Here is a 17,913-nt window from a genome sequence, read left to right as displayed (position 1 = left end):
TTCATTGATTAAAAAAAACAGGAGATTGAATCGAAAAAATGAATTTTTTGACTCAAAGTCAGTTTTGTTTTGTTTTAAAATCCAAGTTTTCTCTGCGTGTAAAACACGATTTGAGTAGAATCTGATGCCCATATCGATAGCAAAACGAGATATTAACAGTCAACTGAGAACAGTATTTCTTTTTCATTTTTCTACGATAGCAAAATTAGGTTCATTATAATTTCTAAACTTTTGTTTGATAGCATACAGAGATCAGAATAAGCTATCAAAAACAAGCTGTTAGATTAGATGTAGAATTCAATGCGATAGCAAAACAAGGTATCAATATGCCTTCATTATGTAGTTAAGATTCAAGTTGAGACCTAAATAATAGCATTGTTTGGTGTCAAAAGCAAAATTTGGCAGCATTAAGCTATTTTCTAATGCAAATTTAAATTATAATATATAGGGGAGATGAGGGCATAACGAGCACCCGAGGCATAATGAGAACTACGCTTTTCTACGAAAGTGCGTATTTTCTTAAATAAATTTTCATGAGGATTTGTTTCGTACTTCCTATAGTATTAATTTTTCACAAAAAAAGGAATCTCCTTATCATCTTTACAGAGATATTTAAAAAAAACTAGCTTGGTTCTCAAGTTACGAAAATATTATAATTTTTGAGCACCACGAAATAAGCTCTTATGATCTTAAAATAACCTTGATCTATAATGTACGCACTACAACATGATGTACACATTGTTTCTCAATTTTTACCATCAACAAATTTTTGATTTTTCACTTTTATCAATTTTAAAACACGTTTTTACTTAAATTTGTTGACTAGGGGCATATAGAGCACCATATTATCGAGGCATAATGAGCATTTTCTGCCGTAGAATCTAGCAGCGAATTAAAATTGATTTATAGCGCCACACCTTGACTAGTTTTCATCCGACAATTTAGCCTATTGGTAAGGTGTCGGTGAGGTAATCAAAAGACTAGAGTTAGATTTCTGTTCGAGGTGATTTTTTTCCATTCACAATCCATGATCGATTTTTTTATTGTTACATTATACGGCTAGTAGCATCATCCTCCGAACAAAGCACATAATGTATGAGCTTGCGTGAATAGTTTGTATTCTACAAACAGACCTAGATTATTTTGTTATTGCTTTTTTGATGAATCTACGACTCACCTGACTTCATCGAATTGAATTCGCTGCTAGATTCCCCGGCAAAAACGCACATCTTGCTCTGATTAATGGTGCTCATACTGCCTCAGGGGGGGTTCTCATTATGCCTCCACAGTGGCTGGTTTTCAGCTTTTGGCAACATTTTTTAAAATGCATTTTTTAACGTTTTCATCTAGTTTTTCACGTTTCAGCCCGTTAGGGAATAGGCTTTTCAAGTGTCTGAACACGAAACAATAATGTAACCTCCATATTATAGCTATTTTCTATGGTTAAATAACCGTTTTCCTTAAGGTGGCCATTATGCCCCCATCTCCCCTACCGTGACCGGCCCCAATTCAGCGCAGTCTCAAACCCTGCGCCGGCTGGATTTCAGGATTTACACCAATTATATCGCCGATACTGTTTTAGCTTATCTACACAATAATATTAAAAATTTTAGGTTGAAATCCAGCTTAAAAATTTAGGTTAAAAAAAACCGCTCTGAATCTGAAAGTTTCGTTATTTCAATTGCAATTGATTAGGGGAAAATGGGGATACTTGATTCCCTTTTCTTATTTTGATCATATCTTTTTGGGAAAATTTAGCAACTCGCCGTCTTTTGCATTTGCATTTGCAGCGTGTAATTTCAAGTTTATGTGCTCCAAAACTTAGAACGATATATGAACTCGTAGATGAGCTAGAAGCATTTTTATGAGACTAAAAATATTGTGATATTTTTTTAGTTACAGGAGATTTGATTCTTTATTAAAGGAGACTTGATCCCTTATTCAGGGTGCCCTGAACCTAGGCAAAAATCTAATAAAATCCGAAGATAAAAGGTCCGTTGACTATTTCTTGCCATATTAGTTCTCATTTTACATTCTGTAAGTATCAGACAAAGAGAATTAGAAAAATTTGTCTCCTACCCTAGATTCATTGCATACTTTAAGGAGCAATTTTCTAGTTTTCAGATAAATTCAGTATGATTACTCAAATAATTACTCGACAAAACATTAGTTATGGATCATATATTAGTAATTTCATGATAACTAATGATCACGATCCATTCAGATGAAAAATACATCTTTTTGGACTCTAGGGATAAATTATACCCATAACATACATTTTGGAAAACTTCTTTTCAATAAAAATTGAGAGTTTACTATTGCTTTGAAAACATTGCATTATGAAGTTCATATTATACTCTAACGATTGACATATTGGAATATATATTTTTATAATAATTTTTGACGTGAGGAACATTTTAAAGTGATAAAGAAAGATCCTCAAATCACGTTTTGTAAAAATTTTCAAACATAGTTCAATAACTCGAAAATTAAAATTTTAAAATTTGTTAAGATAACAGCATTGTTGTTGTGTTCTATTTGGCACATTTTTCTAGAACATTTGAAATTTGTAAGACATTCTGGTTTCGAGATATATAGCGAAGAAATCAAGTATCCCCAGGGATCAAGTATCCTCACTCTCCCCTATGACTTTCCATCGAAATATTGAAATAGTATTGACTATCAGAAAATAATTTTTTGCTCAATATTTTTTTATTTAATTCAAACATCTAACAAAAGTTTGGAAATATTGATAGCATAAAGAAAAAATACGACTTTTCACTTTTTTCATAAACTATTCGTTGCAAATTAGTTACTATTTATTTGGATTCAAAATAAAAAAACTAGTTTTAGAGCTTGAAATTCAAGAAAAAACAAATGAAAATGAGGTTCCAAAAGCTTCATACCTAGGAATATGATTTTGATGATCTTATTTTAGAATTGAATTTTTATTTAAATATTGAAGAAATGGAACAAGAATTAAAAATAATTCGATACTTTCGAACAACGATTCAGCAAAATACTTCAGAAAAATAATTAAATATTCCGTTTTTAATTCATAGCAATTATAAACAAACACTTTTCTAAAATAATTGTTTAGGAATTGTTGCAAAAGGAGAATTATTAAAATTTTGGTGAGGGTCGTACCCTGATATGAAGATGCCCAATAAAAATATTGTAGATACCTTGAAGATTTTTTTTACATTTCAGAATTCTTAAAATTATGATTTTTAAACTACCAAATATGAAAATTACGAAAGTTATCTTTTTAACAGCACTTTTTCGTTCACTGCGCAGATTCGCAGATTGATTTATAAAAGGATATCAAAATAAGTGTAATGAAAAAAAATGTTAAAAGTTTTCACTATTTTTCTCAAATTTCAAATTTCTCAATAAACAAACCTACAAGTATACAAACCTACAAAATACAAGTCTTATTTGCAACTGCAAACCCCCCCTCCACTCTGTTTCCTTAAATATACGTCTTCTCGCCTGATATTTACGTTCCTTCTTATTAACTGATTTTTGAAAATTTGGAAAATCAACCCCCACCCCCATCCCAAGAGCGAACTCTAGGATTGCCACTGTCTGCCTGTGTATGTATCATAAGCTGTTTAGGTCAACAACGGTAAGTTTCAGTCAAAACTAACGACAGATCCAGATTGCTGAGAGAATTTTACATAAGAAAATATTCTGCTATGAAGTTTTCTTTGGATTGCCACCCTGGTTTTTTGAATTCAAAATAACAAACATTCGAAGCCGCACGATGGCTGACCAAGAAAATTTCTTACAGAATATTTTCTTGTGTGAAACTCTCCAAAATCTGAATCTTTCCATGGTTCTAGGTAAAACTTACCGTTATTAACCCTCACTATCCAAAAAAGTAAAATAAGTATAAAATCTCTTCACAAAAATAAGAGTGAATTCGTGCAGTTAACAAAAGTGGACGCCCAATAATGTGAAAAAATTGTGCTATTGGATTGTTTTTGCTTATTGTTATTTAAGTAACAATAACAGTGAGACAGCTTAGTTTTGTTTAAAACAATTTTTAAAAGAATATAAACTGCAAAACGTATGATTTGCAAACGGTTATTTTGTGTATAGGACATTCAAGATCAAAATTAAAAACAAGATAGATACATACCGCTTGAATGTACCGAGCGTTTGGATCACACCAGCCAATTCCAAAGTCACCCGTGATACAGTTTGCGTTCTGCATAAGTTGCAATCCGGCAAGCAAGCAAAGATCCCGAGTTGCTGCAGCTGCAGTTCTCAGTTCCGAATTAGATTAAGATCGACAGGCATCTCGACTGGGTTTCGCGGGTGCTTGCTCTCAAAGGTGATTGATTGGCTCGCTCAGCTGACGATTCCTTCTACATACATATCAATGGACGTTATTACACTGTTGCTAATCGTTCTGTGCGTTCGTTCTTCCGTTGTACAGCGGCAGCAGCGATCGTGTGCATCCTTGAGGGAACGCGTGACGCGAGCTGCGGTGGGTGTGTTTGGTTGAATAGACGTAAACCTTGTATTGGAGTTCAGAGACGCGCGGGTACAAAAAAGTGAAAATTAGCAATGCAATCTGCAGTTAGAAAATGTAAGTGCCTGGTGATTTTTTGCTGGTGCGGGTCATGTGCCAAATTTTCTTTTACATAATGTCAGAACAATGTTAGAGGGTGGCTTATCATCAGTTCTGTGTTTCATACCTCCAAGACTTGCATCAACCAAAACAATGCTAGTTTCGAAAGTGTCAGCTCACAACTACTACTAGTGCGATAAATAATCAGGGTGGCCAGCGAACCGGGAAAACCGGGAAAACCGGGAAAAAACCGGGAATTGAAAAAAGCACCGGGAAAACCGGGAAATAACCGGGAATTAGACATCAAAACCGGGAAAAAATCTTATGTAGTTTCACTTTTTCAATACAAATCCTACGTATAAAAAAGGTTGAAGTTAATCAAGAGTAAATTTTTATTAAAAGTTTGACCTAGACGTTAATTGTATTTCTTTGATGAAAATACGAAATGGGAAAACTTTATGCGTGTTTCCATTCTTCATTGTTCGCTTTTCCACCGAATGTTAGAAATTAAAGCCCGAATTGTTCAAAATTATAATTTCAGAATCCAAATATTCAGAATTGATATAGAAAAATTTGATTTGAATTTTAGGCTCAGTATGATATTTCAAATTTAGATTCTGAATACAGATTTGATTCAGAACTTAGAATAAAGAAGATCGAATTAAATTCTCTGTGTTAAGACTTTAATCATGTATTCAGAAGTTCTACGGAAAATGCAGATGAATTTTGAAAAGATTCTGGTATCAGTTTGAGATTTCAAGTTTTGAAATCGGACTCAAAATAAAATTTGAAAATGTAAAAATATAACTAAGCTTGAGATTTTAAATTCAGACTCAATATCTGGAATTAACATACTCAGTTTAGAACAGCAATAAAACCAAAACTAAGAAACAAGTAATCTAAATCCATGATTTATTACCCAGTACACAGTAGATACTATGAATTCAGAAACAATTATTTTAATAACATTCGAAATTATATATCCATGTTCAGAATTCTAAGTTTAAATCTTAGGGTTAGAATTCAAAATTTAAACTCAAAGTTCGAATTGCCAATAAAATTTTGAAACTAATATCGACATTTATGGATCAGAATTTCAATACCAAGTTGGTATTTCAGAATTTGAGTTCAACTTTTCAGCATAAAATAAGCTTGTTCATTTAGCTGAATATATCTACTTATTTTTCTGAATTATTCAAAAAACTTAAATTTGTTTGAAATTTGGTTTATTCTGGCGATTTTCAAAAATTTCATTTTTGAGATTGAGAAACCCTCAAATTATAGCATTAAAATTTTACCAGGTTTTGATTTAAAATATAGTAAACTTCTACATGAGAATTCCAAAAAAAATTATCACCTGTATCATCGAATATTCGGCAAAATATATCATTTTCCAGCCCTTTTGGTGTTGCAGATTTCATTTAGACATGAATATGGGCTTTTCGTTCCTGACGAAATATTGGCATTTCATATATCGTTTAATTATTTTCACGAAAAAATCTTACCTTAAATGTCTCGGAGAATATATTTTACTCACGATAAACTTAAATATTTAAGAAACCTTTGAACCCAAAACTGTTTTATTGACAAATAGAAGTTTCGGTTCTGTTTAGTTGAACGAACTTTGAAATCTCTTAGATCCAGAGATTCAGAAGATCAACTTAGATTTATCACATGATAGAACAGAATGTGGTTTCAAAATTATGTAATGCTGTACTTCAAGATTCCAAGATGACGCCTAAAAAATTCAAATTATAAAAATCAAGAGTTTTCCGTTAAAAAAAATTTGTCAAAGTTGGAAAAACTTTAGTCAAAGACTATGACGAAGGTGACAATTTTCGTTGAACAAATGGAATACTGCAATTATTTTCTTACCCTTTTACATTTCAACATTTAAATGCTTTATTATCGGTACAAAATCCAATAAGTCTCACCGCAAATTTTGCAGTTGTGAATAACTTCCGATTTACAAAATTGATTCACCAAAAATGTTCACACACTTTCACTTACAAATATAATAAAATGTCTATTTGTTCGGTCAATTAATCTTGTAAAAGGTATTTAGCAGTTTATTATAGAACCGTGAAAAATATGAAATCTCACAAGGGAAAACCGGGAAAAAACCGGGAATTTGAAAATGGAAACCCGCTGGCCACCCTGAATAATGAGTAAGATCAACTACCTATGTCTAATTTTTATAAATAACTTTTTTGGCACGATAAGAGTCTGTGTTTAATTTGTTTCAACAAAAAGCTAGATCTCTCAATGAATTTTTCGAAGAAGCTTATCTCAGATGATTTGTTTGTATGTATACTAAGATGAAATAAACAAAAAACAATCAGGTAAAAGAATTTTCATTTATTATGTCATACATTTATGCCTACTTTGCCCAAAGATCAGATTGACCATGTGAACCAACGAAGTACTGGCCAATGGTTCAGTGCTTTTTGAAGTGTTGTAAACAGTTTCATCATATCAACTCTTTATTAGTGATTTGTTAGAAGAATCGTGTATCAAACGATAAAAAATTGGATGTTTTTTTTTATTGAAGTATGCCTTTATGTCTTTTTCAAAGGTGGTGGGAAGTATTAGTGAAACATGAGATATCAAAAAAAGAAAGAACATAAGCCATAAATATCATGAATTTCTCGAAAAAGATACACTGCCGTTCATTGCAAGTTTGTCTCATTAGCGTTTTTGTTGAATTGAAAAAAACGGCAATCGCCGGGCCCTTATGGCTGTTGGATCGACATGCGATGATTTTAGCCATATGAGACCGACTTGGGATGCAATGGAACAAAATTACTAAGGGTTTTTTCAATGTTCATCAAAACAAAGTCTGTAACTGAAAACAAAGTTTTCTATTGAAACTTTAGATAAAATTTAAGTAATTCCAGCGACAAACTAAAAACCCGATTTAATACACTTAACAGTGGATTGGAGCCTTTCTAACAGAGTGTCAGTTATATTTGGAAATATATAAAATAATATAGAATACACATGATAGATTCCTTCCCTCTGCATCATATAAGTATGATTTCTGATATTCAAACAAGAAAAATTCCGATCTCAATATAAAAAAATGATGCATAGTACGTTTTTTGGGGAAAAGCGAACTGGTATGTAAGGAGTTCATTTTATGTATGGAAAGAATGGTATTTAAACAGTTGAAACGCTGAAATGGTGCCGTGGTAGCAACCAGAACTTTCACGATGCTGGTCACGGTTCGAATCTTACTGTTTTTTTTATGCTTTTTTTACTGAATAAGTAAAACCAACTACAATATTGATGGATAGCCGTGACACGTGGCCTAGCATGATACCTTTTTTAGAGCTCAACCATGCATAAAAGAAAAAATTCTCACAAAAGCAGGGGAAAGTAATATGACTATTAAATGATTAATCTCATTCTGAAAACTAAATCTGAAATCTTATTCTGATTCTAAAGTTTGAATTTTGAGTTACAGCACTTAGTCTAATATTTGAATATAATTTCCAATTTCAAATTCCAGGTTGATCTTTAATCCGAATTCTTAATCAGAATTCTAAATCTGAATTCTCAATCTGAATTCTGAATCTGAACTCAGAATTTGAATTATGAATCTGAATTCTGAATTCAAATTCAGAATTAAGATTTTAGAATTAAGAATTTAGAATTCAGAATTCAGAATTCAGAATTCAGAATTCAGAATTCAGAATTCTGGATTCTGAATTCTCAATTCAAAATTTTGAATTTTAAATTCTTAATTTTAATTCTGAATCTAAATTATAAATCTGTATTCTGTATCTGAATTCTGTATCTGAATCTGGAATCTGGATTCTAAATCTGAATCTGAATTCTACACGGAAAAATTGAGTTACTTATAAAATGTGTTGCGATTACACCTTCATTATAACTAATCGATTGTTGCTCAAAATTTGTTTAACCCCAATTCAATTTTGGGTAGATTTGGGTTGCCGATATACATTTGTAAACTAAAACTTGATTATTCAGCTCTGCATAAAAAGTTTGCAGTTGTTGGAAGGGGATGTCAAAGCGGGTCAAAGCGAATTTCAAATGCTTTTTGATGGTGGTGTAAATAAAAAGATAATAATTAAAGCGGAATTTTTGTGGATATAGACCGCGTAAATATTCAAAATTAGATCCTAATCAATTGTTCGTTTGCCGGACATTTGATTCCGGATCGTTTGACGTTGGATATTGGTAAGTAAATAGAGAAAAATCTGTCTTTTTGTGCCATTTGGAAATAAAGATTTTTTTTCGATTTTCTTTTTCTACATCACAACGCGATTGAACATCTCCGATGAAACTATTGGATACATTATAGAAATTAGAGGTGAAGTGGTCGTTTCCGGGCAGCAACCAGATTCCGGAAGATGAATGAGAAAGATGCAGCATTCGTCGCAAATCGTTCTCGGCATAGAATTCCAAAGAAAAAAAAAAACAGAAAAGAGAAAGTTGCCTTCTATCTTCAAGAATATGAAGTAATTATAATTAATACTTGTTTTGCGTATTTTAGCCGGCACACCGAAAACCACATATGTTTTCCCATCTTCAGAGGCCCGATTATCCGGAAAGCAGCTGACTAGAGGTTCATGGCGCTAAGATTGCTACAGGTTTGTTTTATTTTTCATATTTTACATTAATTATTATTAATCAGCTAATGTCTGTTTCAGTTCGCAAGATGATTCCTGTCCCTAGTTGCTGCCGGCGGAAAGCTGCAGGAAGTGCAATGAATTATTCAAAGCGTGCTGGTGCTAGGCATCAAGCGTCTTCGAATGCGCAAAAAGGCGAGACTGCTTAGACATTGAACCAAATGTATGTGATCAGACAAAAATAACTTTCTAAATAAGCTTACACTAAGTTATTTTTACATACTTCCTCCTTTAATAACAATCTACAGGTAAAATGCATCAGCAGTTGGTGTCTTGTGAAAATAATCGACCGAAACCGAAACTCGGGGGTCCAGGAATATGTCGAGATGGCATTCAATCTGATCGAGTACGCCGGCAAAATGGATACAATTGGGCTGCTGTGTGCCTTGAGAGAAATGCCTTTTTTATCAGACCAGGTGAGGGAGAGGATCCTATATTTTAATAATCAACTGATGTTTATTTTTTACGATGCAAGAGACCCCCAATTTGATGCCGAACACATTCTTGCCGGCTGCAGACGTAATATGAGCTGATAAGATTCTAAATCGTTCTTACTGACAAAGTATTGTGAGGAACAATAACTATATGTTATTATTTTAATTAATTTTCCTGAGAAAAAGAATTTTAAATATCCATATGCATAGTGGCCTTCAATGGATACCAAATAATCAATATCAATTTTGTAATCTGAATTTTCAATTTGCCTTGAAAGTAGAATAAGACTTATAATATATAGGCCGAAATGCTTTCAATTTTGAAATACAAATTTATCAATTTCATTCTTTGTATTAAGCTTTCCATTATAATATTGGCATAACTATTTTTTCACATCGAACCAGATTATAATTTTAAAAGATTCAATTCATCCTCTTTCCAGATACTACGTTTTCTAGTTCAATCCATGATGGACCGCGCGGATGCAGATCCGTTCTAGATGTTAAGTCCGATCGAGATGGAAAACAAAATTTCGGGACCAGGACGAACAACCGTAGCCCTGATTTGTTTCCCCCTAAGATCTAGGCTGCTACAACTCGTATTCATGATAGCGTTTATATTTGCCATGGAAGAGAGAAGAAAAACTCGCGGACGTTAAAAGTTTTTGCATACAACAGCTTTTTATTCCGTCACTACGTAGAAAACAATTATATGTAAAGAATAATGTATCTGTATTAAATGTTTATATAAACAATTAAGAATCAATCCTCTACACACGTGAATTACCTTTTTTCCGAAAAAAAATTTATTACTTTTACTTTCCTGAAGAAATCTTGAAAATGCATGGGCATCCCCATGTCAAAATATACAGAATTGAGCAAGTGGCCGAAAGCTTTCAAATGTATAAAAGCTCTTTGCTCACGCTCTGCTTAAAACGCCCAAACATAAAACTAAGTGGAGACAGTTGCTCCGAAACTGTATGAAATTTTATACAGAATAGAGTAAATTTGGTTACCGTGTAATTCTGGATTCTGAATCTGAATTCTGAATCTGATAAAGATGGATAGAAAAATGAAGAGAAAAGAGCAAAAGAACATTTTTGCAAGGAAAACTTATAAACGCACACCATACTTTACCCCGCAACATCAATCATTATAAATTTTCAATTCCGATATTCCTTCTCCAAGAATCTAAATTTTCACCGATATGCTGAAAATAAATTTACAAAAATCTGAATTCTGAATCTGAATTCTATATCTTAATTCTGATTGTGAATTCTGAATTTGAATTCTGAATCTGAATTCTGAATCTGAATCTAAATTCTGAATCTGAATTCAGAATCTGAATTCTGAATCTGAATTCTGAATCTAAATTCTGAATCTGAATTCTGAATCTGAATTCTGAATCTGAATTCTGAATCTGAATTCTGAATCTGAATTCTGAATCTGAATTCTGAATCTGAATTCTGAATCTGAATTCTGAATCTGAATTCTGAATCTGAATTCTGAATCTGAATTCTGAATCTGAATTCTGAATCTGAATTCTGAATCTGAATTCTGAATCTGAATTCTGAATCTGAATTCTGAATCTGAATTCTGAATCTGAATTCTGAATCTAAATTCTGAATCTGAATCTAAATTCTGAATCTGAATTCTGAATCTGAATTCTGAATCTGAATTCTGAATCTGAATTCTGAATCTGAATTCTGAATCTGAATTCTGAATCTGAATTCTGAATCTGAATTCTGAATCTGAATTCTGAATCTGAATTCTGAATCTGAATTCTGAATCTGAATTCTGAATCTGAATTCTGAATCTGAATTCTGAATCTGAATTCTGAATCTGAATTCTGAATCTGAATTCTGAATCTGAATTCTGAATCTGAATTCTGAATCTGAATTCTGAATCTGAATTCTGAATCTGAATTCTGAATCTGAATTCTGAATCTGAATTCTGAATCTGAATTCTGAATCTGAATTCTGAATCTGAATTCTGAATCTGAATTCTGAATCTGAATTCTGAATCTGAATTCTGAATCTGAATTCTGAATCTGAATTCTGAATCTGAATTCTGAATCTGAATTCTGAATCTGAATTCTGAATCTGAATTCTGAATCTGAATTCTGAATCTGAATTCTGAATCTGAATTCTGAATCTGAATTCTGAATCTGAGTTCTGAATCTGAATTCTGAATCTGAATTCTGAATCTGAATTCTGAATTCTGAATCTGAATTCTGAATCTGAATTCTGAATCTGAATTCTGAATCTGAATTCTGAATCTGAATTCTGTATCTGAATTCTGAATCTGAATTCTGAATCTGAATTCTGAATCTGAATTCTGAATCTGAATTCTGTATCTGAATTCTGAATCTGAATTCTGAATCTGAATTCTGAATCTGAATTCTGAATCTGAATTCTGAATCTGAATTCTGAATCTGAATTCTGAATCTGAATTCTGAATCTGAATTCTGAATCTGAATTCTGAATCTGAATTCTGAATCTGAATTCTGAATCTGAATTCTGAATCTGAATTCTGAATCTGAATTCTGAATCTGAATTCTGAATCTGAATTCTGAATCTGAATTCTGAATCTGAATTCTGAATCTGAATTCTGAATCTGAATTCTGAATCTGAATTCTGAATCTGAATTCTGAATCTGAATTCTGAATCTGAATTCTGAATCTGAATTCTGAATCTGAATTCTGAATCTGAATTCTGAATCTGAATTCTGAATCTGAATTCTGAATCTGAATTCTGAATCTGAATTCTAAATCTGAATTCTGAATCTGAATATGAGTTCTGAATCTGAATTTTGAATTCTGAATTCTGGATCCTGAATTCTGATTCCTAAACCTGTATTCTGAATTTGAAAACTGAATCTGAATTCTGCATCTGAAATTGAATCTTAATATAATAATCCCCCCAACGCAGTTTTCTGTACGGCTCTGCATTTTGTTGACACCCGGCATGGCTATAGACACTATAATTTCATATATGAAATTATAGTGTCTAATAGGCATGGCGGACTCTGAAGGAAACGCCCATCCGCCATTTGCTGCATTGAAAAGCAAGAAGTGTAAGATATAAACACTGTTGCCGTATTTGCCAAAGCAGACTGAGAAACTGCCCAGACCACGGTGCGTCTTAGTACTGCCTTTTAGGTATTTGAGTTTGAGCCACTCTTAGTCAAGCGTGCTGATGGTTTATTGGATAGCGTTTGCGCCTTGGGATCTGAAGGTTTTTGGTTCGATTCCCGAGTCAATAAATTTTAATTTTTTATTTTGATTATCTCTAATTTATAAATGATTGCTGGTGCTGCTGCTTCGAGGCGCCACTAGCAACTTTTTTTTTATGCCATAATAAGTATGATATGTATTTCGTAGAGAAAACGGTTTCAACTATTTTGTTTTTTTCCCGTTTTTGAAAGGGTTGTGTAGAAAAAAAAATGCATTCTTTTGAGACTAAAATCATTTTAATTGTGCAGCCCAGTTTCGCAAAAACGTTCTTGACATTTTTAAAATGGCACATACAAATCTACGGACATCAACAGAACTCGTCGAGTCGATAGGTACCTATAAAGGTATGTCTAAGACCCATAATTAATGATCTCTCAAATCGACCGATAACCAAACCTTTCTGTTAGAAAGGCAAAAATGATAAATTTGCGATTTGGGACGGCTTGCTATGAACGGCAGTACAACGACTCGAACAACGGATAGGAGATCCAGCAGTCGACCGATGGAGCTTGACATGTACGCATGCTGGAGTCTATTTCGTCACGTTCATCTTGGTGTACTTGGCTAACGCGCCGATTTACTGAAGTGCAAATTCAAGTCCCGTCTGTGATCCTTTATATCTCTTTCGAAAAATTCATGTTATTTACGTCTTATGTTCTTTCTTTCTTTGATATCTCATGTGATAAATTTCAGGTACGAAGATGTACCGAGACAAACTCAAAACATTATCACAACATATATCGCGTAAGTCACTGATGAACTGATGTACAAGCTAAGCCTTGAAAAGTGTGTAAAGTCCTGACGACCGTTTTTAATCAATTTATGTTTTTTGGTTGAGCCACCAGATGTCTCCAAGGACACCAGAGAGAACTGTCAAGAAGAAAATGAAATGTAAACAAAACAAAATAACAAACTTTTAGTCAATTATGAAAAGGTCGTATCTATTTGACGAGTTTGAAATGAACCAGATGAAGCCGTCCTATTTTTTTTAAATATTAGTTTATTAATTTTTGAGATCATTTACAGTTGCGCTCTTCCAAGAATCAGGTAATTCAAAAGTTGATTCGACTTGTTTAAATGATAGCATTTGAAATTTTGAATACGATTCTGGAATTTTATAATTCAAGCTTGTATATCTGTTATTTCGTCAGTCTCTCTAGTGGCATCATTATAATAATGCTATTTTTCTCAGCTGAAATTTATTCGTAGCTCATCTAATTATATAGAGCAATTCATCTAATTGTATTTAAATTTATTTATAAATGAGTTCAAACACCGTTGCGCCCCTCTCGAAAAATTCTTACTTTCAAAAGAGCTATCTAGAAACAGTGCCATCTATTCCGCCGTTCAAAAGTTACAAATCGAGCAATAGATGGCACTGTTTTTCGTCACTTTTTAACGGCTTATTTAAAAGAGAGCACTGGAAATTTTACACAAGTTTCTGAAGATTTTTTGTTCGAGCTTGTACACCAGTTCATCAGTGGCGTAAGCTTTCATTACGTCGTATGAAACTAAATGTAAGCAAACAGTTTTATAGCAAAAAAAAAATGCAAAAACTAACATAAACTAATAGCAACTTCGTTTCATTTAGAATATTTATCACACCAATCCATTTCGATTAAATAGCAAAACATTGCCTTCAGACGATCTTCGATCCTCTATTCGAAATTTAACCCCCATAAGCAAATTTTCATTCCAATAAAATGCATACCAACTTGAATATCATCAAAACAGTGAAAACTTTGTTTGGAAAATCCTTTTTACTGAAACCTGATTCTAAATTTGATTCCAAAAATCGATTACCGTCCTTAAAAACTACCGTGAGTCATTTTCCATCCCAATCCGATACTTAAGAACATAAATATGGTTTTTCAGATAGTTGAAAATTCTGATTCTGATTCAAAATAACCAATTTTTGTAACAAATAAACATTCTTTCCCAACATGTGTTTAGAAAAAAACGCTTTGTTACATCAGAACTATTTCAGAAAAAAAAATTTCTGAAATCGTTCTGAAATTTTTTCCATATTATAGAGGAGACTCTCCCCTATCCAACGCACTATTTAGAAAAAAAAAACAATTTGGGGGGGTGTAAAACAATTGTTTTTTAAGAGTTGCGATCAAAATACACGAACAAATTTCTACTAATAATAATTTTAATCATCTAATAATAATCATCAAATTTTTATTTCTAACCTTAGATGTTTTGAAATTCCTTCTAAAATATTTAATAACTCAAAAAAAATTGGGTTAAAAAGATTTTTAACAATTTTTTTTTTTAAATAATCAATAAAAACTTTCAAGACTTAGCTGATAAAAAAAAATGGCAGCACTTTAGAAAATTTACAAAAATATTGTTATAAAGGTGTATTCTCCATGATCATTTCTATTAAAAACAAAATGCAGTTTCCATTTGAGGGAAGAAAGTTAAAATTACATTGTTTCTCACTCAAAATTAATTTGTACTTTGGACCTTAAAGAAAAAAAATCTGAAAATTTACTGTTTATATCATTTTTGAATCCTTTTAGTTGAGTGCAGCGTTATCTAGAAAAATAACTTTTTATTATAAAAAAAAGATTTTTTTATATGTTTCCTTAAGGAATGTTACCTTTTTACATCAAGTTTGCCTTTTTGATAATGTTTCGAGCATATTATTTATTCACAAAGATCATCGAAAGTTGTCACAAAATATTCGATAAACTTTGAAAAAAACTTGTAATATAACTTTATCAACTAAATTCAAAACTTCCTCAACTCAAAACTGCATTCTGTCAGTCATCGATAGGAATGATCATGGAGGAAATATCCTTGAAAACAGTTTTTTTTAATATTTTCTACAGTATTGCCAGTTATTTTTACAGCTAATTCTAGAATGTTTTTTTTTGTTAATTTTTTAAATTTTCTTTGATATTTATCAGAATTGGGGTTCAAAGTTATTATTTATTTTTGAAGAAATTTTAATACATTTTACCATAAAAATGGAAAATTTGAAGTTTTTAGATATTCTTATCTGAATAGTTCGTTGGATAGGGGAGAATCTCCTCTATGATCTGGCAAATTTTCAGAGATGCCGTTTTTTTTTCCTTTTTCGCAGTGTCATGACGGCCATTTATCAAGGCAAAGATGAAATTTTCAAAAATTTCAATAATAAGACTTCTGAAAGATGGGTATACCAATGAAATATTTCACAAAATAGGATCGTTTTAGTTTGTGATTAATGTGGTGATGAAATTCCATGTATTTTGCAATTACCTATTTCTTGTTTTTCACGCTGGAAATGAAAATTAGAGATAGTTTGGAGAAGGAAATGTTAAAGTTTAGAGTAGGCAGCGTAGAATAGTAAGCGATCATGAGACGTTGGTTAGACCAACCCCTCCTGATACCAGTTGGAGGAAGGACAAGGGTGGGTTCGAGACTGGCCTCTACATACTCCCCAAGCATCTCACCTGTCGGCAACTTATGGGATTCGAACCCAAAAGTTTTTCTTGCCGATACCGGGAATCGAACCCAGTACGCCTGGGTTACCAGACTCGCGCCAGTCTATCCACTAGACCACATCAGCGCTATACTTACCTATTTCTTGTTTTTCATTTGCACCTTATATGTGTTTTTATCCTCCAAATGACCATATATGATCCACCGCAAAACCAAAAATTATCAAATGGGTCATTAAAGTAGCCTAAAATTATGCATCTTTTGTTCTAGAACTTAATTTGTAAATTAATATTTCTATTTTTAAAACGTGAAAAACCTCGTGGGAAAGAAAGGGTTGAACCTGGTTTTTGATTTTTTATTAAATTCATATATTTTCTATCAATGTATTCCGAGAAATAGTTTCGAGCAAAAATTATAAAACTGTTAGAAATTGAATAGGGGAGAGTGGGGTATCGTGGGCCATGGGGAAACGTGGGCCACTTTTAATATCTCAGATGTGTGTTGAGATAAAAATCTCAAACCAACTGTCATCATCGTCGCTTTGCGTGAGCATATTTTTCTATATGTTGTTGACTGAAATACGCATCATATGCTTCTTTTCTTTATCAAGCTAACAAAAGTTAGAAAAATTTACTTACATAATTAAAAAAACACCCACTTATTTCATCGATGGGGAACCTAAAGTGCATAACAAAAATATGCTCATACGCTTATGATCTTAGTTTTGTCATGACCTTTCACATGGAAAAGGATTTTTTGATGAAACATCAATAAGTCACACACACGCAACCAATTTGCAAATCAAAGCTTGTGGGGAATCGTGGGCCACACATCTTGAATCACCTATATTTTTATGTTTTTATACACATTCAGAACTTAAAATACGTTTTTCCTATCTGCAAAGTTTTCTAATGCAAAATGAAGAGTTATGAAAAATATTTTGTCCATCCTATATAAGAAATTTTGCCAAAACGTTCGCGAACCAGGTTTTGTAATCTATGCGATCATACACAGCTCTTTTTTTTATTTCATCATCTGAAATTGCTTTAAAATAACGAAATGAATTAGGAAATCACAGTTTTGGGTCAACCCATAAACTTTGCATGTTATTTAGTCAAGTTGGATTTGCTGGCCCGCGATTCCCCACCATTTTTCAAAATCCAAAAAATATTGCTTTTTTTCAAACAATCAGAATTATGGAAAAAAAACTTATTAAAAATTTAAAAAAATACCTTATGATACCTTGAAAATGTAGAAAACCAAACCATTTTTTATTTTCATTTTATCTTTCATTATAAAGAAGTTATGGAACAACGAAAAAAAGTGGCCCATGATTCCCCACTCTCCCATACGTAAACACAAAAACCACATTGAAATCAGAATTTCAATGCATGATAAAGTAAAATAAAAATATAAAAATGATACCAAATGTCGTTCTTTTTCATGAAACTTTATCATTTCTGTTAAATTTGCGTTTTTTTGTTAATTCTGAGATTTTTTTTTTCATTTTTTGTAATTTGACTTTCAATGTTTTTGAAATATGAAAAATTTACGGAAAATTTTCCAGAATTGTTT

General features: G+C 32.2%; 1 protein-coding gene across 4 annotated transcripts in view; it reads left to right on the top strand.

Annotated features, from left to right (window-relative positions):
* The window catches only part of LOC129749617 (mitochondrial uncoupling protein 4-like), a 30,599-nt gene that overhangs the window by 2,163 nt on the left and 10,523 nt on the right, over window positions 1–17,913 (top strand). For 2 of the 4 annotated variants that reach the window (XM_055744647.1, XM_055744646.1), the window contains exons 1-2: window positions 4,272–4,339; window positions 4,445–4,597. The exons of the other annotated variants lie outside the window; for them this stretch is intronic. In XM_055744647.1, coding sequence (XP_055600622.1) covers window positions 4,576–4,597 — 22 coding nt within the window. In that variant the 5' untranslated portion in view covers window positions 4,272–4,339; window positions 4,445–4,575. Of the gene's footprint in view, window positions 1–4,271; window positions 4,340–4,444; window positions 4,598–17,913 lie in introns of those variants that run through there. 4 annotated transcript variants of the gene reach the window in all.

The sequence above is a fragment of the Uranotaenia lowii genome, chromosome 2, assembly GCF_029784155.1.
Source record: "Uranotaenia lowii strain MFRU-FL chromosome 2, ASM2978415v1, whole genome shotgun sequence".
NCBI lineage: Eukaryota > Metazoa > Arthropoda > Insecta > Diptera > Culicidae > Uranotaenia > Uranotaenia lowii.
The sequence above is the reverse complement of the archived record's forward strand: the minus strand, read 5'-3'. Positions and strand labels throughout refer to the sequence as shown.